The sequence below is a fragment of the Peromyscus californicus genome, unplaced genomic scaffold (assembly GCF_007827085.1).
Source record: "Peromyscus californicus insignis strain IS unplaced genomic scaffold, ASM782708v3 Scaffold_11__1_contigs__length_118956290, whole genome shotgun sequence".
Classification (NCBI taxonomy): Eukaryota; Metazoa; Chordata; class Mammalia; order Rodentia; family Cricetidae; genus Peromyscus; species Peromyscus californicus.
In genome coordinates this window covers 24166237-24190984 of record NW_026294402.1, presented here as the reverse complement: position 1 = coordinate 24190984, position 24748 = coordinate 24166237, and the positions used below count along the sequence as shown (strand labels likewise).

Below are 24748 nucleotides of genomic sequence, written 5' to 3'. Positions count from 1 at the left end.
CCTAGCTATATTAACTTGGTAGGGATGCTTTGAAAATCCCATAACTTGGCATCAGTGTGTGTGTGTGTGTGTGTGTGTGTGTGTGTGTGTGTGTGTGTGTGTGTTTATGTATGCATCCAACTCTAGCTGTTAGTGAGTTAGATGTGGGTATCTTGGCAAGCTACTTGGAACTTCTGATGAAGTCACAGACCTTCCTAAAACCACGATATAGAGAGAGATCTTAAAAAGTCAATCAGTGACCTCAAGCTACCTCTGCTCTGTCTCTTTCTTGATGTGGTCCCAACTACTTTGCAGTGGGAGACAAAGCTTACTGATCTCCCCCTCCAATCTCCTTTTCAGTTTAGAAGACAGACTGTGTTGTACTTGCCTTGGCTACACACGGACACATTGCAGGGCAAATTTAATCATAGTAAGTTTGGTTGGAAATAGTGGAGACCCAGTTGAAAATACCTTCCCCCCAAGAAGGTGATTCATAGAAACTTTACCCTAGGAAGGCAGAGGTTTATAGAAAGAAATACAAATGGCTATGAGGAAGGAACCCCAAGAAAAGCCGGTGGTCACATTTGGAGCCAGAGGTCTTTTCAAAAATTCTCAAAGGTGCTCACGCTGGAAGGGAGAAGGAAATGAATAGTTCTGAGGTTCCCTCAACATCTGGCCAAGCGAAGGGGCTCAGTGTCTAAATTAAAATGCATTATCTCCAGGGGTGGCTGCAGTGTGTTGGTGTGGGGCCTGGCTGCTTATTATTTTCTATTGAAGCCCAGGATTTCAGTTCAGCAGCAAGAGTCACTGTGGACCCACTGCTGAGGCCAATTAGATCTACAGGACTTGTAAAGCTGGTCTCAATTTTATCAGTGTCCAGCTGATTTCAATAGCATAATTTGATATAGCAATTGCATAGAGAAGGCTTTGCAACAGACGGCAGGCGGCACTGGGTGCCTTTCTAATTCCAATTTTACACTTACTATGATACATGTTAATTTCCTTTCTTATATTATAATCTAAAAGTATTTGGAATAGATACTATCAAATTCCATTCTCCTTGCCTCCATAAAGGAAAAGGATCATTACTAATTCATTTTGGTTTATAGATGGGGAATGGAAGCAGAGGTTTAGTCAATTGCTATATTTGCATAGAGAAGGAGTGGATGAGAAATTAAATGTTTCTAGTTAAATCTAGATACAGGTTCACCTTATTTTCAAGCTTTCTTGAAGGTCTAGGTGTTTTTGTATAGTATTCTCAGAATAATGAGCAAAACCCTTAAGTACCTTTGGGTGATCTGTTGTCTCTCCTGTTTTGTTTAGCATATAGTGTTGCTTCTTGCAGACCCAGATCCCTCTTCCAATTGGAACATGGTGTTTCTTTTGTGGAAGGTGTCTGCCTAGGGAGCTAACAAGGGCTCATGTCCCTGTCTCTCTCCTAATAGACTTTTTTCTTTTTTTTTCTTTCTTTCTTTTTTGTTTTGTTTTGTTCTTCAAGACAGGGTTTCTCTGTGTTAGCAATTCTGACTGACCTGAAATTCAACCTGTAGACCAGGCTGGCCTCCAACTCACTGAGATTTACCTTCACCTACCTCTGCCTCTGGAGTGCCAAGATTAAAGATGTGCACCACCTTGCCAGGCTCCCTAATGGACTTTCACTCATCCTCAAATGCCACTCAAATGCCACCTTCCTGGTGAAAACTTGCCCTGCACTGGGCCATCCTTTCCTGTGTCCCAGTCATACCAGTCACCACACACTGACAGGGCATGTGCTGACTTACTTTATCACTGAGTGTCTAGACTGTCAGTTCCTTAAGACGGGATTCACTTCTACCTTCCACACCATTGTTTTGTGTGTGTGAGAGAGGAGATATTGTGAATGAAGCCAACGAGTGAGGGAATGGATGAGTAAGAAATAAAGATGGAGAAGGCTTGACAACAAACAGCAGCAATACTGCCAATTCCAATTTTACAGAGAATTAGTTGAGGTTTTCACCCGATCTGATACATGCTAATATACATTTTTTTTATATTTTTTCTCCAAAGAGCCTGGTGAAGAAGCTGAACATCATTTCAGTGCAAGCTGAGTTTCCAGCTGCTCCCTTTGTGACAAGCAGAGTTTCTCAGCTCAGTGTGGGAAATATAAAAATAAAAATACTGACTATATATCCAGTGCTACACCTCCAGCCATCAAGATTGCTTGCTGCAAGAGGAGTCACTCCACCAGGGACTTCAGAAAGGGAAGCCTGGGAATTGCCATCTGTTTCTTAGTAAAGATCCCTCCTCACAAGGGAGGCAGAATGTGGGTTATCACCAAGGTGTAATCTGTTCATGCTTCCCAGTCATTAGCGTTAGTATCCCACTATGGAGCCTGGGTCAGGGGACATCAGGTAGGCAGGGGCACAGGCTGACTGCCTCTGCTGCCAGAATAGCTTACTCTGCCCTCCCCCTACTCAGGCATCAGATCTTCAGCATCCCAAGAAAGAGATTCTCAGGAATTTATGACTCAATCAACTCACCCAAAAGGAGCATAAATGGGATTAGTTTTAATATTGTTAAGTTGCAAAAATACAGGCATATGTGCATGCCAAAGCGAAATGTACGCAAGCAAAGGGGGGGAAACATATGGGCACCCATATGGTGAAAGCGCATTGCTAGACCTTCATACACTTCTCATTTACAACAAGAACCAAAGTTAGCGAACATAAATTTGCTTTGCAAAAATGTGAGAGGAACAGCTTGTTTGCCCATAACTGTTCCACTGAGCAAGATATGTATAACCTTGATTTCTCATCTCAGACACCTCTTTCTCACACTCCAGGGATTAATTAGGCTCTAAACATGACTCCAGATTAGAAACAAGGATCCTGGCTGCCTTGCAGAAAGACAAAGGCGCAGTAGCAAGAGCGGATGGTCAACTAATAAGCAATTTCTCTCAGTGGCTGGAACTTGGACATGGGTGGTTTAGAAGAGAAGCGAGGCTGGTAGGTCTTTGTGGGTTTATTTTAATTGAAGCAGAGGAGTAACAGAGATGGTCAATAGACAATGGCATGGCTGTGGCCTTCATTAGGAGGCAGCGCTTTTGTTAGAACATGATGTGGATGGAGCTAGAAACATGACTAGATGTTGGAAGGGGGTGTGGAGGAAGGAAGGAAAGGATGAGAGTGCAGATGTCACTCAAAGTTAGTGGGCACCCTTGGGTGCCCCTGCTAACAAGCAGAAGTGGATTTAAAATGCACCATTCCAGTTTGAAGCCATTGGAACCATTTTTGTGTAGTACAAAGAGGTCCGGATTCAAAAACCAGAAACCAGGTTCCTTTCATAGATGTACGGCTCAGCCAGCTGGGAGTCACCTGTCATGTCTTTCTTTGTGTCTGTTTCTGTACCCTTGAAACAGGCAGAGTATTCCTTTTCTGACCCATTTGGAGAACTGTGATAAGCTCATGCGCAATGATGCATAAAGAAGTATAAACTGCAGACTCTCTATAAGCATTTATAGTGGTAGAATATTAATGGAAAACTATGGCTTCATTTTACTCATTCTTTTTCTGTAATGTTTTATTTTAAAATTAATATTGATTCACAAGAAGTTGTAAGAATATTAGGCAAGTTCTATATACTCACCACTAAGTTTCTTCAATTATGGTATATTATGTTAATTGAATATGAATATTAACTAAATCTATACACACATATGTAAATACGTGTATACCATAAGGATGCTATGAAATTTCCATGAATTTTTTTATTAGTTTTGCATGCTTATTTTACATGAGTTTGGACACTTCATTATGCATATGGATTCATATGTCTACCACAGCAATGGAGAGGTGATAGGTTCCACACCAAGGCAGTGCCAACCCATTGCCCTCTTCTTCTGCCCTTGCTCTTGTCAACATTGGTCTGTGGTTTGCTGCCATACTTTTACTGCTAAAGAAGTATACAGTATATAACATTTTTCTCCTCACCATAGCACCCAGTTTTCATCCCTTTTAAGTAGTCAAGTGAATGAATAAGGGTTCTTTCTTCTTCTGTGTAGTATGCCATGGTGTGGCTATGCCACAGTTAGCTACCCACTCAGTGAAAGACATTTGAGTTGTTTGCAAATTTGTCCATCACGATAAAACATCTGTATAATTTCCAGGTTTGCTAAATTAATGACTCAAGAATGAAGGAATGGGGGAATAAAATTAAATATTAGCATTTTTGTCTCAGGACTACTGGAACATTAAATAAGTTAAATACAAGACTAGGATTGACCCAATTTTTGGGTAGCTAGATAGAGATGGACAACCTTGGAGGTCATTGGACCCCTCCATCATGGTTGGTTTTGGACTCTATCTCCTGTTTCCTCAGCAATACCCAAACGGGAAACATCAGATTTGCCCCCTCCTTAATATTTGAATAGCTTTGTTGAGGCCCAGTAAGGGAGAACTACTTCCTTTTGGTCAAAAGAATGCTTTGTGTTCTACCTCTGGCCCTGGGTAGAGGCATGACGTTCTGGCCTGCCTTAAAGATTAGAATATTATATACTATTGTACTCCCTTGAGTGTTAATCTAGCTGGGCCTGTCAGTCATCTGACACTAAGTCCATACACTCAAAAAAGCAGATTTACCTGAAAACATGCTAGAGAGGCGAGAGGAATCCTTATCCCTGATTGAGGCAATGTACTTTCCCCTCCCCAAACCCCTCCTTGATGTAGTTGCTGATACAACTTCTGCCAGGCAGAGCTACTAAGCCCATCCACTTTTCCGAGTTGCAGCTCAAGAGGATAACTTGCCCATTTCTTTCTATTTCTTTTTCGAATACTGGCCAAAAGACAAGGCATGCTTTTCCTGACCGCCAGGATTTCTCACTGTTTCTGTGAAGCCCCTCCCCTTGGGTACACAACTGCTTGCTGGGGTCTGTAGCTGAGCCTGCCTTCTCTAATGGACCCTAACTCAAAAGGCATGATACCTCTTTCCCTCTTATCCATCTCCCTCTTGGAGCAGCTGCCATCTTTTACAATTTGCCTACTTGGTCATTTTTCTTTCAAATGAATAAAATAGTTCTGGAGCTTTGTTCTGAATCCATTTTAAAATTCTTTTGTTAACAAGACTAAGAACTTGTGCAAGGGGATTCCATTTTCCTAGTAACACAGTAGATATCCAACATAGCCAGTTCCCAGGTTATATATAGGCTGCAGATTTTTAAGATTGCATTTGATGAATCAGCAGAGCAACAGTTAACATAAAAGAAAAAGTTGTGCACCCATGCTCCATGGCAATAGGTGCTTGCCATTCTCTGTTTATTGTCAACCCAAACATTATCTGATGAGATTGACATACAGAGTCCCATTCTACAGGACAAGAAACTGAGGATCAGAGAGATGAATGAAGGGATGTTTGTAATCTTACTGAGTTTTTTAAGAGCTAAGCTGAGATCTCAAGCTCCAGTCTAAGTGACTGAAGTCCACATATCTCCAGTGAGACAACACACCATATACATATACAAATATGTATAACACACCTATACATATTTGGGGTAATGAGGAAAATTGATAAGTTGCTTAAGACTTTTTTCCCTGGGAATTATAGAGCAACAAATAAAGACTATGGTTGAAACAGGCACTTCATAGCCTCAGTATTAAATAGAGAGTGCAGAAGATAGAATTGCCAAACAAATGAGAACCATGGATTATGGTTTTGCTAGTATAGCTCACCACTACCATGGAATGCATGTATCTAGCAACTTCATTTGGTAAAACAATACAAAACTCTACTTCTTCCTGATGACCATTAGAGTACCTCATCACCACCATGAGAGCTGAGGCCCCTCCCTCCTAGTTCTTACTCAGGCTCAATCCATTGGATTATGCAGATTCTTCATTGTCACAAATTAGAAACAGTCAGAGGAAAGGCAGCCACTGAGAAGTAGGCACACCATCTTTTGGGAGAATTGACAATTAATTGTGTGATTGGGGGTGAAGAAAGGAAGAGCAGGGAACAATGGACACCCGACATAGGGATTTCAACAGTGTCTAAAGGCTATATTCCTAGTTACCTTAGTCCCCAAGTGCCCAGTTACAAACAACTGAAATGTGTAGTGCAATTGCTACACTATAAAGATGAGCCTAAATGGCATTCACTAGACTGAAGAATCAGAAGAGAACCTGCTGCATTTTTAAAAAGTGCTTCCATTAAAATGACTCAAGTTGATGCATAAAGGAGTCAGCTTCAGTTACCTAGAAAATTCTGCAAAAATAATTCATTCACCAGCTCCCTGAGGTATTATCTTGTATGAGTAGATTGTGTGAGCAACTCACTCACAGGTGAATGGTTGTCATCTTAAAATCTCAGTGGAGGGAGATAGAAGAGAAGATTTCATTATGTTCCCCAAACATCTGGCCTTCCCAAATATGTCATTAGACGTCGGCCAGGTGTGAGGCATTAGAGTGGATTGCTATGGTATTACAAGAAGGAAAGAAACCCAGCCCTCTGTAGAAAAGCAAGTCTTTCTAGACTCTCTCTGCTCCCATCCCCACACCTTTGTATTCAGATCACCCTTGTGCACAGAAGAGCTATCCCCTGCTTTTGCCGATCCAATTACTCTTTTCCTTTTCTGCAGGAAGGGATCAGAAAATAATTCCCAAAACCCAGCTCATTCACAGTGTGCTGCAAACACACTGGCCATTTGCTCAGCCACTCTGCTTACCTATTTCGAAACATGTCTACCTTATTCTGCAGAACTGGAGTCACTGATACAGAAATTCGTGAATTTTTCTTCTAGTCCTGAGCTGTATGTGTGTAAAGCCCACTGGGCAAGTGTCATATTCTCTATTACATCCATAAGAATATATTTTATTAGTAAGCCATTATCTGCTACTGAAACCATTAAGGATAACTTTTTACATCTAAAGCTATACAGTCATACGCTCGGTGGTTAACATGTCAACTGTGAAAACCTAAATGGACATCTATAGTCCATCTTTCCTAGAGATGTCACAACACTTCATCATGATCCTGTGAAATGTCCAGCTTTCCTGGGAAGTGCTGGTGAGGTCTTCTGGAATGCTATCTCTGGGGAATTCAGGTATATTTTCAATGCTGCAGAAGAAACCGGTCAGGGGGTCTTCAGTTCTTCACTCAGTCTAGAGATTGGAGAAGCTGGGTCTCTTTAAACCACATCTGGCATTTTGTGGATTCTTCAACCCCTGCAGCTCCTTTTGGACTGAGGCCTTACTTAGGTGTAGTTCTGGGTTTTGATGAGAAAATGAACCAGAAATGCAAAGTTGCTACAGAAGGACTCCCAGGAATGTGCCAATACACAGGAGATTTGCACCAAGCGAACTTGGTAACAGCATTCAAGATTCCCTCTACCCACCTTACTAACAGACAATTTTAAACATTTACCATCACATCTCTGCCTGTAAACCTCCATTGTCCAACTATAATTTTACGTAGTAATACCATTCTTGTACTTTGATCTCTATGCTTTTTTTGTAATTTTTCCTCCATTATATCTTTTTTTTTTTAATTTTAGAGATTCTTTATATTTTTGGGCACATCAATGCTTAATGTTAATAGTCTCCCACATGGCAATGGATTTTTACATTCACTTACTCTAACTTCTTTCTGTGATTTCTAGGAATTGGCTGCATATATTCAGACTACCATTTTATGACTCAAAGTTTCAAACCCAGGTCCTTGGTCATTCTAGGCATACACTGTACCACTAAGATACATGCCTCTCTTAGAATTACATGTTAAAACCTAAGTATGAATATTATTCTTAACTTTCAATCATTTGTTCATTGGAAATTTTTTCCTAAATGAATATTTTATTTATGTATTCCAATTATGTAAGCCCACAATTTAAGCCATGTATTTCAGAAACTCCATCAGTCTTTGGGAACAGAGCTGTCCAGTGAGCTTAATCCTCACGTGTGACACCATTGGAATGGCAAAAGAAACATCACTGTAACCTTTATTTCTTATTCTTCCATTCTCAGCTAACTGACATTTTTCCCCTACAAATGCTATTTGATGTTCACATTGTACTGAATGGTCCTCTTTAGAACAACCCCCTAACTTTGAGTAGAGCTCAACATCTTTTCAAACAGAGAAAACACTTGGGTCCACCCAGCAGATGCAGATTTCAAACTTGCAAACTCTCCAGATCTTTGAAAACTTCAGAAACAATGCCTTGAGTTGAAATGTTCAAATGTCATTGCAAGCAGATAAGCTAAGACAATGGCAGCCAAGAAAGCTGGGGACCCAAGAGCCTGGAGACAAAGCCCTGCTTGCAATGGAGCGCAGTCCTGGAGACTGAAAGAGCACAGGCAACATTTAAATTTAGAATTTGCTGGCTTTTTTTTTCTTCTAACACTGAATTGCAACTATTACACTATATGAAAGGTTGGAAGATGAATGAATCTCTTTTTAAAAGGGGAACTCTTACCAGTGAACCATTAGAAAGAATTGCTTCAAAACACTTACACAAAGTCAAAATTCTTTTTACAATGTTTCCAGGCTTCGAGAACTATATAGTTGGGATCAAATGAGTATATTCTGGGATTTAAAGCATTTATAAATACATTCAACTTTACCAAATGCATAAAAATTGGTCTCCTGGTTAGACATATTCTTGTTGATCACATAAAGCCTAAATTCTCTCTGGTTTTAGACAAAAGTCACCTGGGGCCCCTGCCTTTAGGACCTGCACTATGGCTGCACTTAGATCAAAGCTGAGCTCGGCAATGCCCACTGTGTGTGTTTTAATGCTCTTGTTGATGTTATAATATTAAAATTTTAGGTTTCAATATCTGTAGTCTTTATCAAAAGTGTTAAGCAATTTTATTAGTACTATCTTTCCCTAGAAAAAGATACAGATGAAAATGAATGTTCTTAGTTTGTGAGGAAGAAAATGCCCACTGCTTAGGTGATGTTTCCAATAACAAACCATCGCTCCTTTGGAGTTATTGAGATGACTGATATCCTAAATTAGGAAAAGACATCAGGACATTATTTCTTATATGTCTACACACTTCAAAATTTATTAGAACTGAATTTATACTCAGTCTAATGCACTTATTTTTTAGTGTTAAGTTGTATTCATTTTGACTTATGTAAAAACTATTATAGCTATTATTTCATTCAAGATATAGAGCCACACCCTCCCACACCCCAACACACACCCTTTCCTACCCAGCTTTGCAATCAGTGTTACCCAAAGTCCCCTTTAGGTAACTGAAGACCTGGCTTTTGTAACTATGGATTAGGGTTTCCTGGTCTAGGACTTGTCTATTTAAAGGAAATCACCTGGTGTGTGTGTGTGTGTGTGTGTGTGTGTGTGTGTGTGTGTGTGTGTGTGTGTGTAGTTACATCTGTCTTTCTCAGTGTGATTTTGAGATTCATCCCCCATGTCATGTGAAACGGTGGTTAATCTTTTGATTGTTCAACATCGTTCTATTGTTTATATTTATTTGCTTGCTGTTAGTGTTCATGTGATATACTTCTAGTTTAAACTGTTGTGAATGAAACTAACACATGCAGTGTATATCTGTGGATACACACTTTAGGAACATGTTAAGTCTATGTTTCACTTTACAGTAAAATGTCAAATTTCCTTCCAGAGTGCTTATTCAGTGGCACAGTCTGGAGTTGAGGAGGGTGAACTTCAGTGGCTCCCTACCTCACCACTTGATGTTATCAGTCTATTTAATTTTAGTCTTTCTAGTGGCTCCATTCATAGTGGTATCTCAATGTGCTTTGATTGTCATTTCTATGATAACGATGTTGAGTATATTTTCATGTACTTTGTTTGCTTTCATATGCTTGTTTTGATCATTTTTAGGTGGGCTGTTAGGGTTGTATGCTATAAATTTTCATATATAGTTAATGTCATTTTTTGTCAGAAATAAGTATAATCTTTTTCAGAGACATGACTTTTCATTGTTTTCTAATGATGTTTTAATGGAAATAGGGTCTTTATAGAGGCAATCAAGTAAAAAAACAAACAAGAAGAGGTAATTACTAGGATCCCTTACTTTGTCATAGAAATGGGAAGTTTGCACTCACTCATAAGGAGAATGCTACTGAGGATGGAGGCAGACATCAAAGGGACACATTTATAAAACAAGGCATACCCAAGACTCATAGACAATCATCAGAAGCGAGCAGAAAAGGTGGAAGGAATCAACCAAAGAAAGGAAGCAGCCTGGCCACACCTTGACCTTTGACACACAGCCTCCAACAGTATGAAGAAATACATTTCCATTTAAGTCATGAAGTTTTTCACACTTGGCTAAGACACTGCCCTGGGAAAATCAAGCAAGTCTGTCATTTTTCTCTCCTTCTCAGAGAGGGCTTTTTTGTGTTTTAGGGATCTCTGCCTTTCTCAAGGTTACGAGGATTTACTTCCCTGCTTTCTTTTAGATGTACATTATTTTTACATTACACACAGGCATATGTGTATTTTCCTATTCACTGGTTTCACGTTTGGGTTTTCCAATGCCTGAGGGAGCACTTGATTCTTGTATATTCTCTAGAATCAATCACAGTTCTGGCAACAGTGTAATATATCAGCTGGCTCTGTGCCCATCCTTGAAAATTCAAGTTGGACCAAGTTATTTTCACAGTGGTAAGGGCCCAGGTTCTTTTGTTTTCCTTCCTACTAAGTCAGGGATGATGGTAACTGATGCTTTAATACCAATTCCTGAGTACTGAGCAAGGTCATGCCTAGTATAAGTCCCTACTCCTACTGCCCTTCTTCCTCTCACAGTGAACTCCGTATGTCCAGATTCAACAGGTATGGTTCTGCGTAACTGTCCTAAAAGTATTGAAACAGGAGGTGCTTTTCTCCATCATATACGGCAGTGTCAAAGTTCCCAAGGGCATGCTATCAACCTCACCCTCTAGGACAAGAAAGGACACACCCCTCTCCACACAAATTACTATTGTCGACGAAAGCTACTCATCCACTCTTCCGCTCAGTTTGGAGTCAAAGGCTTTCTAAGTCATGGGAAGAACTGAGAAAATAATTTCAGTAAATTTCTTCTACAAAGTCTTTTCCTGGAACATGGTGCTCAGCAGCAGATACATAGAATGGGTTGCTTTTGAGATGCTGAGTTGCTGCATTGACATACAGGGCTGTTTTCTGGTTACTGGTGTTCTTTTTGCATAAGCACCAAGCAGGCCTTTAATATACCTTCTCAAAACTTTGCATGGTGAATACCTTACCCTTGACTGACAGGTGTCTCCAGGTTACCGTTGGTTCTGGTCTGCCGATTGCAAGACATAACAGAGTCACACTGCTTCCTTCATTCACAGTAACGTCTGAAGAGATGTTCATTATCTGGGGAGGAACTAGAAACACAAGAGAGAAAAAAAACTGAGAATGATTCCTTACACTTAAAAGGAGCTGTCAGCTTATAAATATGCATATATCATATTATGAATTTGTACCATAAATATCATTTTAATCCCACTTTGCTCATCTTGGCAAAGATCTGGCCAGTGACACCATTTATAGAATGTCTCGAATAGAAAAACTCATTGTGACGCCCTGTTGAGGTAGTTGGTAGATGTAGGTATGGTGGTAGCATTGGCAGATCTGAAGACAAGAGTATAACCACTTATTCAATGAGAGGAAAGTCAAAGATGAAACACAAGAACCTGCAAGAGTCCTTCTCTGTCGACAGGCTCCTTTCTTATTTACACAGATGACAGGAGGTTCCCAGTCACAGATTATACCCAATACCTCACTGCAAAAGCCAAACACATTGACTAATTATCATGTCCCAAGCATTCAGACCCTTTTTAAAGCTTTGAGGTTGAACCCAGTATTTCTTCCCAGAATTCTTTTCAACTATTTTTTTACATTTATTTTATTTTATTATCGGTGTTTAGTGGTTGTTTATTTTAAGCCTACATAAATCCAGTTCAACAAATCCACAAAACTTTTAGTACATACTGGAAATTGTGCAGGATACTAAGAATTAAAATGAGTAATTGAGTATGCAGTTCGTGCTCATACAAATAAAAAATATTCACAAAACAATAGGCAACCTCCCAAACCAGAAAGTTTCCATTAATCCATCTGACCTTCAAACACCATTCAATTTTTTTCTTAAAAAAATTTTGAGACAATGTTTCTCTGTTTAGCAGTCCTAACTATCCTAGAAGTCAGTTTGTAGACCAGGCTGGCCTGGAACTCGGAGATCCACCTGCCTCTGCCTCCCAAGTGCTGGGATTAAAAGCGTGCACCACCACTGCCAAGCTTCAAATTTTGCTACTTTTTAATTTTTTTTTTGTTTTCTGGTTTGAGAACTTCATACACACATTAATGTGTTTTGATCAAACATATATCCCATTTGCTCCTCTAATTTCTCCCCTACTCCCCTACATGTAACTTCACATGCTCCCTCTCTGTCTTTTATAACCTACTGAGTCTGTTTAGTGCTGTCCATAGATGGGTATAGGATCATCTACTGGGGTATGGATAGCAATTTAGGGGCTGCATTCTTGAAATAATCATATTCTCCCTCTCTTAGCTGCTGTCAGTTGCCAATATCTTCCGAACTAGTGGTAGGTCTTCAGTGGCTTTCAGTACAAGTGTCTTGTTGTGCATGGTAAACTGTTTGACTGTAGTTATTCACTGCCTTTGGCTCTTACAGTATATCCATCCCCTCTTTTATGATGATCCCCGAGCCTTGAGAGACAGGTTATGACATAAATATCACACCTAGAGTTATGACATAAATATCTCACCCCAGAGTCTCATAGTCTCTTTATATTTATCAGTTGTGAGTCTCTATGTTTCCTACTGTGTTAATTATCTTCTGCTCAAAGAAGCTCCTCTAATGAGAGTTGAGAGATCCACTAAACTATGGATATCAAGATAAGAACATAGGGACCAGATTAACACTATGTCCATTTCATAGAATAATAGCATTAGGGTCTCCTCTACTGCCAGTGCCCTAGCCTGCCACAGATGTTTTTCTCCAACTAACAAACAGTATCAGGCATGAATTCTGTCTTGGGAATTAGGCTTTAAATACAATCAGAAAGTGGATGGTTTGCACCAGTGGGCATATCTTGCTGGGTGAATTACTGTAGCTCATAGGGTTCTCAATGGGGTAAGAGTATTGAATACTCTTCTCCCTTGGTATTGAAAATAGAGCCTTTCAGCACTATGAAAGTTAGCCAAGAGAGATGAAACTTCCAGGTAAGTACTAGCTGGATTTCTCTACGGTCTGTGACCCAGACATGTAGTACCTTCATCAATAGGGTCATAGCATACAGTGCTAGAGGACAACCAAGAGCAATGGCAATAGCCTGTAGGCCTTTTGATGGAGAGAGTGGTCTGTGACCCCAGTGATAAACTACTCAAAAAGAGGTAACCTGTACCTGGTACTTGGCTTTTTATTTGGCAGCCTATGGTGCTTGAGAGAGGCATTGTCCTGCCATTACAGGGTAACTCCATTTAAACTCCTTCTCTATATGTACATGTGAGGGAGACTAGCTCCCTCTTTTTCCCTCAGGGTACTCTTGAGGAGGGAGAAGTGAGAAGTCTGTGGCTAGAAGTATAGAGGAGAGAGACAGTTAGAAACATAGGATAGTTCAGGAGGGCCTGGGTCAAAACCCACCAGCCCCTTCTGTCTCTACTAAAGGGCTTTGAAACAAATGCCAAGGGGTGGAGCAAAAGACCTCCCCTCAGCACAGCCAAGAGCAAACCATCCCAGCCACCTGGTGACCGTGCACGTGGTCAAGCCATCCCCTAGTGCAGCCCTGCTGTGTAAAGCAAGCTCAGATCTCACTAGGAAGCTTTTGTGGACTCCCACATATATGCATAGATTTTGGAAAACTTCTATAGTAGTAGGGTTCTATATGGTATTTTCAAACATCTTGAGTGTTAATTATCCATCCTCATACTTCTCACTTCTACCCTGTTTTCTTTTCTTCATTCCATTTAACCCCTTTGTCCCATTATTACCATTCCATCTTCATACTCTTCTCGTATCTTATTCTCCAAATTCTTGCCTATCCTTTAAAACTCTGAATCTTTGTCTTGATCTCTTGATTACTGTTAATTGTATTCTCCTTGAGACCAACAAAGAAAACATTAAACTCTCCATTACTGTTGTAACCTTTCATTGTATGGATGTTCCTTGGTTTGTGTTGGGGTTATGACCAATAAACATATTCTAAGTCAAAAATATCATTAAGTTCAAAATACATTAATTGTACAAAACCTACTGAGCATCATAGCTCAGGAATTCCATACAGCATGGAAGATTGGTGATTTCGTTTCTTCTTGTCTGTGTGTTTTAACTGGAGCTATGGTTCACTGCCACTGCCCAGCACAGTGAAAGAGTTGTATACCACATAACACCAGCCTTGGGAAGACCTCAAATCAAAATTTAGATCAAGATTTCTATGACATGAGAAACACTTTTGCATTGTTTCAAACACTGGATAATTTTAAGACCCACAGTAAGCCAGGACATATTTGTGCCATGAAATGAATTATTTTTGGTGCTATGGTATTCCATCAGTTAGAGCCAGGGCTCTGGAGGGCAGTTTCTCACCTACTGTGATCTTAATTAGTAATTTGCTCTCTACTGTTTGAACTTTGGTGCCTCACCTGTTAACTGGGAGGCGCTAACCTCTTGACGCTAACCTCTTTGCTGGATGATTTTAAGTGCTGTCTTATCAGTGTGTTTGACGTAAAATAAGCACTCGTAAGTATTGGTTGCTATGGCAGCCACAATGCTGCTGCTGATTACAAAAAATAAGTGACAGTAACATTGCACAATTGTTTTCTTCTTTAATACTGGGACAAGGTCCACGGATCTTAGGCACTTCAAGCATAATATGATTCCTCATCTTACTACCTGCCTTGGTTGAACTTGTGACCTTAATTACCAACTTCACTAAAACCTCAGGACAGGAAAATACCTAGATTTCACCTCAGCTTTTCTCATCAGCATTTCTGCTTGGCTTTATCACTAATTCTCAATAGAGAACTACAGTAGATTCTCACGTGCAGCTTTGTAATTGGTTCCTTAGCATCTTTACGTCCATCAAATCTACCCTCTCTATGTAGACAGCATGACCCTTTGAAGTAATAAGGTAATCAGTCTGCTCTTCTACTGACTCTTGCAGCTCTCTATGGTGTCCCAGGTATAACACACAAGTTCCCCTGTGTAAACAGGGCCTTCGTAGACTGACTACAGAACCTTATCTATAGACATCTGCCACTCACAGAGCACCCTGCAGACTGCCATGCTCTTGGATTCCATCAAGCAGATCCCCATGCCCTTGGATTCTGTCAGGACCCAGGGACCCAGAAGACTTTGCTGTTCTTCCCCCTTCTTCATCTTTTACTTGTAGGGGCTTGGCTCGTCTTTAGAGACTCGCTCAGGTACCACCTTCCTTCTGTTGTTCCCTTCCCCACATCCCCAATACTGAAGCATTTTTCCTGTGTCACCTCACGCAAGCCTGCCTCAAGAAGATGACAAACCATGCTGTATTGCAGCTACCATAGCACCCTGTCTCTTTCCCTAGGGACCAAGTGCATGAGGAAAGGTGGAAACCCTGTATCTTGGACTTGGAAGATATCAAGGGCATGTGCTGAACTCCTCTCTGAGAGGAGGATTCAGATCACAGTCTGAACAGAATTCCAACGCTAAGGGAGGCAAAGCTTGGAATGCAAGCTTCCGGCTTCCTTCCCAATTTTTTATTCCTTTCAAATCATCAGAATTGAATGAAAGACTCCAGAGAGACAAGGCACCAAGCCTACAGTCCTGTTGATTTATTTGTATTGCCACTTTAATTATGAATTATTAATTATCAAACAAACAGCTGAAGTGCTGGTAGGTTCCAAACCACCCAAGTCATTGGCAGAAGAGAATTATGGCCAATGTTGAGTTCTGACAATGCCGCAGCCTGCAGTTTCACACTGCTGAGACCTCACAGGTGAGACTTTTCAAGGAGAAGCCATAAGTAACCAGCGGAACATTTGAGCTCTTGAGGGAATCCACATTAGCAAATAAATAAAAATTGCTTAGCTTATAAATCTGCCATATTGGGGGTTATTTCTGCATTAGGAATTGCCTTGAAATTTCAGTGCACATATTTTACCAAATAACACACAGGAAAAAAAAAAAAACAGTGCACTTTCCAACTGTACTGTATACTCTGGAGAAAATGGCTCTACCTGTTTTTCAGTATTTTCTAGCTTGTTAAAAAAATCGGTCTGGGCATAGAAATGTCAATACATGTTTTCTCATTCCTATAAAGCAACAACTTCAGTGCAGCTTCCAAATATTCTCAAAAATAATATCTGCTTTAGCCAGAAGTGCTAGGCCATCTTCAGGTCTCTTTATGAAGACCCTGGAGTCTTTCTGGAAGGAATACAGACACAGCCTGGGCAAGCACAGTTGTATCCATGTGTAGTGACTTAATAAGTTACAAACCATGATACCTTGGGCGGGAACTCCCAGCACAGCACCCACCATAGAGGTGCCATTTTTACTGCCATGGTGTTTCTTGTGCTAGTTTAAGTAGAGTAGGGAAAATGAGACTAGGAAGACTGGGTGGTAACAGGGTGATCTTGCATTCTCCAGTGTCTAGTCAATGTCATTCCTTAGGAACAAGTTGCCTGGAGAGGACGGCCAAGGAAAACCAGACATCCCCACTCTTCCAGGCTGCACTATCCATCATCCCCAGTAACTCAGGAGGAATCTGTCATTTTCTCAAAGGAAGACTGATAAACTCCATTACAGACATATAGATACTCAGTAAGACAGGAAGTGAAGTGATTTGGAAGGAAGAAAGTCGCTTTGGGTCTCAGTGATGAAGCTCTTGGTAGTCAACATTAGTGTCTGACTGCTTGTTTAAATGGCTCTACACATGAATGGTCTTATGGGTTGCTGAAAATTATGAAATAACTAGAATAAAATGAAGAACTGAGGCATAGGGAGAGTTCAGTAAGTTATCCCAGATTATATAGGTTTACATTGTGTTTTCTCTTGGTTTAATATTATTAATTTTCCAAATGCCATATATCCATAAACCCTGGGTCTTTGGTTTTCCTTGTTTTGCATCCTTCTTTGGGCATGGTCCCTCACAGCCCTTTCTACAGTGAACAACTTCTCTATCTTACATAAGGTAGCTTCTCCAGCTTGCTGCAAGCCATCGGCAGCCTGATCCCATCTTAGCCATCCTTGTTGCTCCAAGCCCATGCACGTTGCTTGCCAAAGGGGTTGTAATATAATTTTTAATCTGAATTGATCTTAGTAATATCATGGAGTTCTAGCATTGTTCCCATGATAATGTTTTGAAGATAATATAAAGGTCACTTGGGAGTAATTTCAAATGCTTCTTCACATTTAGAGAACAGATCCATGTTCAATGTCAATAAAAATCTGTGACAAGTGAGTCTATATTTCATGCTAGTGCTGATAAATAATCAAAGAGACACAAATAATGAATAAAAATCTTAACTAGAAATGCCCAGGTTGCACAAAGAAAATTGCAGGCCAGTGAACTATTACTAAGAGATTACAAATAGAATGTTTTCAAGTCCTACCTATAGATGCTTTTGGTCTTCCCTAATGGTAGACCAGGGCTCTGGTTTATTTTCACTGACTCTGAGGGTTATGGTTTGAATGTGAAAATTTTCCAGTAGGCACATGTGTTTGAACACTTGGTCTTGGGATGATGGCACTGTTTGAGGAGGTAGTATAAACTTTGGGACATAAATCTTGGTAGGCAGATATAGACCATCAAGACTAGTCTCATGGGCTAAAGTCCACCCCTATTTCCAGTATGAGGTCTCTTCTTTCCATCCACCACCATGGACCAAGCTGTCCCAGCCACTTTGTCATCCTCTCCATGATGGATTGTACCTTTCAGGCAATTCCAATCTGTTGACATTCTGACAAAAATATTGTCATCTACAAAGTTCCCCCCAGAGAACTGTGCAGTCAAGTTACAGAAACATCATTAAAAAATGCTCATGTTTTAAGTACATTTATGATTTGGGGTTGGGCGACACTCACAGCTACCCTGGGGCACATGTGGCCCATTAGATACACCTGCTTGAGCCAAAATAAATCCCATGTCCTTTACATTACTTTTGGCAATGATAAGAAAAAAAAAAACTGATAAGGGGGAGAGACAACAGGGCATTCATACAGGATTGCAGACTGCTCAATGCACATCTGCAGTGGCCCTGAACTCTTTATGTGTTAATATTATTTGTAGGAAGACAATGTTTTAACAGACTGCAATCAAGTATCCTGGGGAACAGGTAGATTTCCAAAATGTCATTGGGCTCCAGGCTGCCATGAAATATATACCCAATCTCTGTACCTTCTTCATGGCAACCTGCTTTAGATACTTCAAATGACATCTAGAACCTGGTCATTCATCTTCAATCCCACCACCATGGACTCAGCTGACAATCTCATCTTCTGTTATTTGAAGTATTACAAAAGTCTAGTCATGTTCTACTTATTACTACCCTATATAACAAACTCCATATGCTCACTACAGTTATTATAAATTCTTTGTTTCTGTCCAAGTCATCCCTTGGACCAGCAGACACCAGCAGCAAAGGTTTTAGCAGGATTTATATGCTCAGCTTCAGTCAGTCTGTCCATAGCCTAACCACAGCCTCCTTGCTAGTGAGTGTTTATAGGGCTCTGTCACTCTCATCCTGTAACTTTCCACACACTCTTCCCTCTGCCTGTGAAATAACAGTCCTGTCTCTGTGCCCTGGAACCCATCATCCTTCAGTACCTAACTAAGATAACAATTCCTTTATGATGCCTGAGTTTCTCTCTTCCTCCCATGGCATTCTTTATCATACTGCTTACCTTTGCACTGAACTGTTTCATGGCCAGAGTCTCTTATATCTATCCGTGTGCTGCTGTTACACAACACAATGTCTGCTATGTACTGACACCTCCATTAGAATAAATATAACATGTAGATGAATATGTTTTCAAGTTTAGTATTTTTTATAGAATGTTTCAAGTGTAACGTATCATATCCTAGAATGTTTCAAGTGTATCATATCATATCCTAGAATGTTTCAAGTGCATCGTATCATATCTGACATTTGTTCTTTCCTCTCCCTAAAATACTCAAGACCTTGCTCTACTGATGTGAATTTTCCTTCTGGGATCAGTTTTAATGGAGTCTTTGCTGATGACTCCAGCTCTCCCCCAACCACTTGTTTAATTCAGGTCATTTTGTTCTAGTATCTTCTTAACATTCATATTTTCCTCTATGATACTTACAGTCTTGTGCTTTTGTGTTCATTGACAAGACATGTTTGTTTGTTCTGTCGTGGACTTTAAGCATAAATTTTATAAAGCATAATGGACCCTGTACTTAGAACTGTGCTTAACAGATAATGAAAACTTGTTGAATAAGTGTCTACATTTTGTAGATCATTGTGTTCTTGTGAGAGAGGAAGATTGAGTTAGAAAAGGCTTTCCTGAAGGCAAGGCTTTCTTTGTACAAAGCCAATAGGGATGGACCCGTGTGTTTCTGCATCTACTATACCCACCCCACAAACAGTGGTCACCATAGGGAAGATATAATTATATGAGGTTGCATGTCCCCCACTTGGGTTCTGGAGTCCAGGAGCTCCCCGTGGCCTGGGCAACATTCTCTTATCTCCTCCTGGATCCTTGCTCACCATCTGTAAAGCGAATCTGACAAAATGTGCCTTGCCTGATTGTTGTAAGAAGTAAACATAACTTTACACAGCACACCAGCACAGTGCCTGGAAATATGCCAGTTCTTATCAAATGCAAACTGTAGTTATTCTTTCCTGTGCCCACTGTGGATGTTGTTTGTGCCATTTAGAAACAAAGAAACAGTTTCAGCCATTCCTATATCATTTTCCAAATCTCAGTTCCAGTCACTTTATGTCAGGGTCTGTACACAAAATTTGCCTTGCATTGCTGACAGGGGGAAGATTTACTTACACTTAATTAAGTTAAATGTATTCAACAACTAAGTAAATTAATAAATGTGATATATTAAATTGTATATAATAAGTCACATAATAAGTATAGTTTTGTAATGTGATCTAGATAACAATAATCATATACTATTTAATAACATAAATAATAGAGTGTAGGCATAAGATTATACCTACAAATAATATTGTTATAAATATAGTATGTACCCACATGTGGGTATTTCCACACATATAATTGCCTTATATGCACACCTGCTCTGGCTATGTCAAGAAATACTCTAGACATGTCTATTAGCATCTTCCTCTTCAACTTAACTTTGCACCTGAGCCAGTGCACAGGCAGACCTCACCCATGTGAGCAATCGTCAGGTCTCCTTATGTCTTTCAGGGAGTCTTTCTAGCAAGAATAGTGGACAGTGGACAGTGGACAGGCCTCGGCATCCTGCCCATCTCAGCTGAGGGCCAACTCAGAAAAAGGCAACATGCAGGGTGACTGCTACTTCTCCATAGTCAGCCTTGGCAGGCAGGCCTTTGTCTGCCATCCCTAGCAAAGTGGGAAGCAATCCCTTGCCTGCAATGACTCTTATCCAGTTTGGTCTTATGATGTCTCTGAGCTGGACCAGGTAGGGTCTGAAGTCTGAGGACTATGAAAGCTTAGGTGGGGCCTAGCTCTTGAGATGGTGCCTTGCAGGGGAGCCCAGGCTAGAGCCACAGCTCCAGATTCTGGCCACGGCTTCCTTGCACTGAAAAGCTGTCTGTGTGGCTGCAGTCCTCTGGATGGCAGCACCCAGTGAAGAAGTGCACAGTGGTGCTAATTCTGTGGTCTCTCTGAGACCTACTTCCATTCCTTCTTACTACTAAGAGTGCCCATGCCAGCAAGAAGTCAGGGAGGTGCTTTTCTTTCACAGAGAAGCACTGGGACAAGATCACAGCAGGAAGCCATGCTGTTTAAAAGTTCCCAAGGTGAGTTTGTTTTGTAGCCCAGCTGAGAACCACAGTTTTAGCCCTGCATGGGGCCTGGGTTTGTCCTGTGTCTCTATCAGGCACTGAGAGGTGACATGGCCAGCCTCTCTGCTGTCTCTAAGTGCCCTGCCTGGAGGTCTGTGGTCCACTAGTGACGTCTGCCCATGTGCTGTTCCCTGAAACTTCCTGAGTCTTCTAACATCACTACCCTCCTCTATTCACTCACAGGGTTTTGGTCTCAAATGCCTTAGTTAAGCTCCATGGCTAAAAACAGAACAGCTCTTGATTTGCAGTCCTAGACGCTAACATTTGAATGCTACTTCCTTCTGCTTTGGATTGATTTTTGAAAAAGGCACATATTCAAGCCATTCAATTTTAGCTTCCTGGACTGTAAAATGGGCATAAGAATATTTGCCTCGCAGGTATGTGGAGATTAGATTAGAGAGAATGGTTGCAAAGTGCCTTAAATGGCCATTATTACTATTTTCATTTTAATGTTATTATGATGCTGAGGGAATAACAAAATATTAAGAGATCTTGTGAGGGTAATAGAAATATGAAACACTTTTCATTATAGTTTTAAACACTCAAGACTAATTTACAAAAATAATATAGCAAGTGCTTTTAAGGATCCCATGTTTTATTCTTGTGGGGTTACCTTTCTGCATCCTAATAGGGCAGCTTATTTCCTAAACAAGAGGCAAGAATAAATTGGAAAATGTAGTATTCAAGCTAGTTTAGCTTGAGCAGCGTTTTGCATGTGAAATGGCATAGCAATTTACTAACAATCAAAATCAGAAACAAACATCACTGCACTATATAAAGCAAATGAAGAACTGGGTTCTAGTCTCTCCTCCTTGATTGTATAATCTCTTGCAAGTCACTTAGCCCACCTGCTGAGTACTGAGTGTGCCTTTGTATGTGTTCATGCATTCGTGCTGCTTATTTGTTTTTGTTGGTTTTAAAACGAAGGAACTAGATTACAAACGCTCAGCTCAAGTTTTCTCTGGTTTAAACTAGATTCATGACCCTCCAGCAGTATTACAAGCACACTTATATAAGATGGCACTGTCACTTATGTTTACAATTCCAGCCCTCAGGAAGCACTGGCAGGAGGATTGCTGGGGGCTCAAGGCCAACCTGGGCTACACAGGGAGTTGCAGGCCAGTCTAGGCTATGTTATGAAACTATATCTCTAAAGAAGAAATAGGAGAAGAAAGAAGAGGAGGAGAAGAAGGAAGAGAAGGAGGAAGAGGGGGAGAAGGAGGAAAGTAAAAAAAGCCAAGACCAATCTACAAGTGACTTAACTGCTGGAAGCAACAGAAAATAATAACCTTTGTCATCCTTGAATAAAACACTCATGTATGCATATGTCTATGTCTATGCATATGTATATGTATATACATATGCATATGCCTATGTCTATGTATATGTAGTTCTTAAAATCATTAATACATTAATAAAATCAGCTTATGAATAAACATATACATTAAGAAAATATAAATAAAAATCCAGAAATATATGTAAATGTTTGTAGTCATTGTTAGCAAGATGTGGAAACATATCAATGAGTAAAGAGCACACTTTCCAGGAAAAAGACACAGGAACAACTTATATCCACATGCAAATAAACATTTGGAACTCAGCTTCACACTATACAAAAAAAAAAAAGTAACTCAAAATGGATGAAAGAATTGAACTTAAAAGCTGAGACTTAGATAAAAGCATAGGCACAATTCTTTGTGATCATTGATTATTTCATAAGTATGACAAGATAAGTACAAACAGAAAAACAAAAATAGATACACAAGACTTCTAGCTGAAGAAAATCTCAAAATGGCCAATATGAATATCAAAATATTCTTAGCAATATTTCTCACCAGGAAAATGTAAATCAAAACCTGGAGGAGACACAGCTTTATACACCAGAATAATTATATTAGACAGGCAACAATAAGCTTTGGCAAATACCTAGAAACTAATGACAGTGAGATGTCCTACAATTAGATATTGGTTATGGCTGAACAACTTTGCAACTGTACTAAAAGGCACTGAGATATATACTTTGTTGTATGAATCTTACAGTTTGTGAGTTGTAAGGCATCATAAAACATCAATCTTGGCCCACCATCTTGAGAGGTAGAACCAGCGGTCCTATCACTGTGAGGAGAGACAGGCACATGTAGCTTCGCAGGAAGCGTTTTCTTATTTAGTGATCATTCATTGAATAATTTAAGATGTATTTATTTACTATTTATTTATGTTCATGTGTGTGTGACTGAGTGAGTTTATATACACTACTTGTGAGCAGGTGTCCACAAAGGCCAGAAGGAGTTTGATCTGGAAATGGAGTTACAGGTACTTGTAAGAAGCCTAGCCTGACAGTGCTAGGAACCAAACTTGGGTTCTAGAAGAGAAGTAAGTGCTCTTAACCACTGAGCCATTTCTCTAGCCCCTCCATTACCTCGTAACACAATATCTAGTGTCCAGTAAGTTCTCTCAATACAAGCTGAGATTAACTGCCAGTGAAAGGTGATTCTCCAGGGAACAGCTTCTCAGGATCTACAGAGGCATCCATCAAGCTGAGACTGGGCTGCATTGCATGGGGTCACATCCTCATTCTTAGAAGCATGCCCAGATCCAGTTATTCAGTTGTTCAGGCTGACTGTGAATTCAGACTTCCTTCATGTGCTGGTGTGAGATGGTTTTATTTTATGCTGGCATGGATAAGAACTGATCTATTTGAACTCAGTTTTTCTTCTTAGTTGTATTTTGATGAGAGAAATGATAGGGAACATGAACAAACGATTATGAGTTACAGATACATGAAGACTTGCTCAGGGTAGGGTGACATCACAAACCACTCATGCTCCACTGAGTTCATTTGTAACGGTTGTCTCCACTGTGTCTCTTACAGAGGTTATTTATAGACACACATTTCCTATTTTAATTTGCACAATTCAAGCAACTGGCCATGATCAGAGAAACCACACACAGTGAAAGAGTCCTTCTGGCAGTTCTCTGCTCCTCCCAGGGCAGCGAGATGGCTGCTCTCTGGGAGGGTCCCTTTGTTCTGGCCACCCCTGAGTTGCAGGCTGTGCCCCTACCCCTGCCCCAAGAGTTCTGGGCACACTCATACTTAGGATCACAGGTTTTAATTTACATCACAGTATTTCCAAGTCAAAAATAGACCTAGGGATAATCCAGTTCTCCCTCCTCATTTTTCAGATAAGAAACACTTTGGTTTTACCCCAATTCTGTCAAGTGTTTATTATGAGGTGCCAACCCAGACTTGGGACCTCTGTTGGCTCAAGCCTCTCACACCAGGGATGCTGGGTACTTCACATCCCCCAGGTTTATGTTTTAGCCCTCTCCCCACCCCCCTTCACCCTTCCTTTTAAAGCAACCTCTTGCTGTTCTTCAACCTAGTCTTACTCATGGTATGACATTGTAGGTTTTTTTTAATTCCTTTAGTCTGCTTCTCAAGCTGAAAGAACAGCCTAGTGACCACAGGTAACTCACAGGTCATTGTAAGGAACAAAAGGGCAGGAGAACATGAGAGGGTCTCACAGTATTGAGCCTGTGGCAAACACCAGTGTTTCAGGCTCTACTTTCATATTTTTTTTTAGCTTCTTTCACTCCAGGGACTCCCAATGAGATCTTAGCATCCAGTGGCACCACACACAGAGCTCTCACTTCTGCCTCAGGAAAGCTCTGTGAAGCTCCTTCAGTACCCTGTGTTTATGAGGAAACAGGTAGGGAAGGGTTGCCTAAGTTCTCTCATTGTGTAACAGGTGAAGGCCAGGTGGACACTGAGCTGGC

At 40.4% G+C, this 24748-nt stretch overlaps 1 protein-coding gene across 6 annotated transcripts in view; it reads right to left on the bottom strand.

Moving 5' to 3' along the window:
- Positions 1-24748, bottom strand: part of Opcml (opioid binding protein/cell adhesion molecule like) — a 1141264-nt gene that overhangs the window by 104501 nt on the left and 1012015 nt on the right. For all 6 annotated transcript variants that reach the window (XM_052755526.1, XM_052755555.1, XM_052755507.1 and 3 more), the window contains one exon: positions 11200-11325. In XM_052755526.1, coding sequence (XP_052611486.1) covers positions 11200-11325 — 126 coding nt within the window. The remainder of the gene's footprint in view (positions 1-11199; positions 11326-24748) is intronic.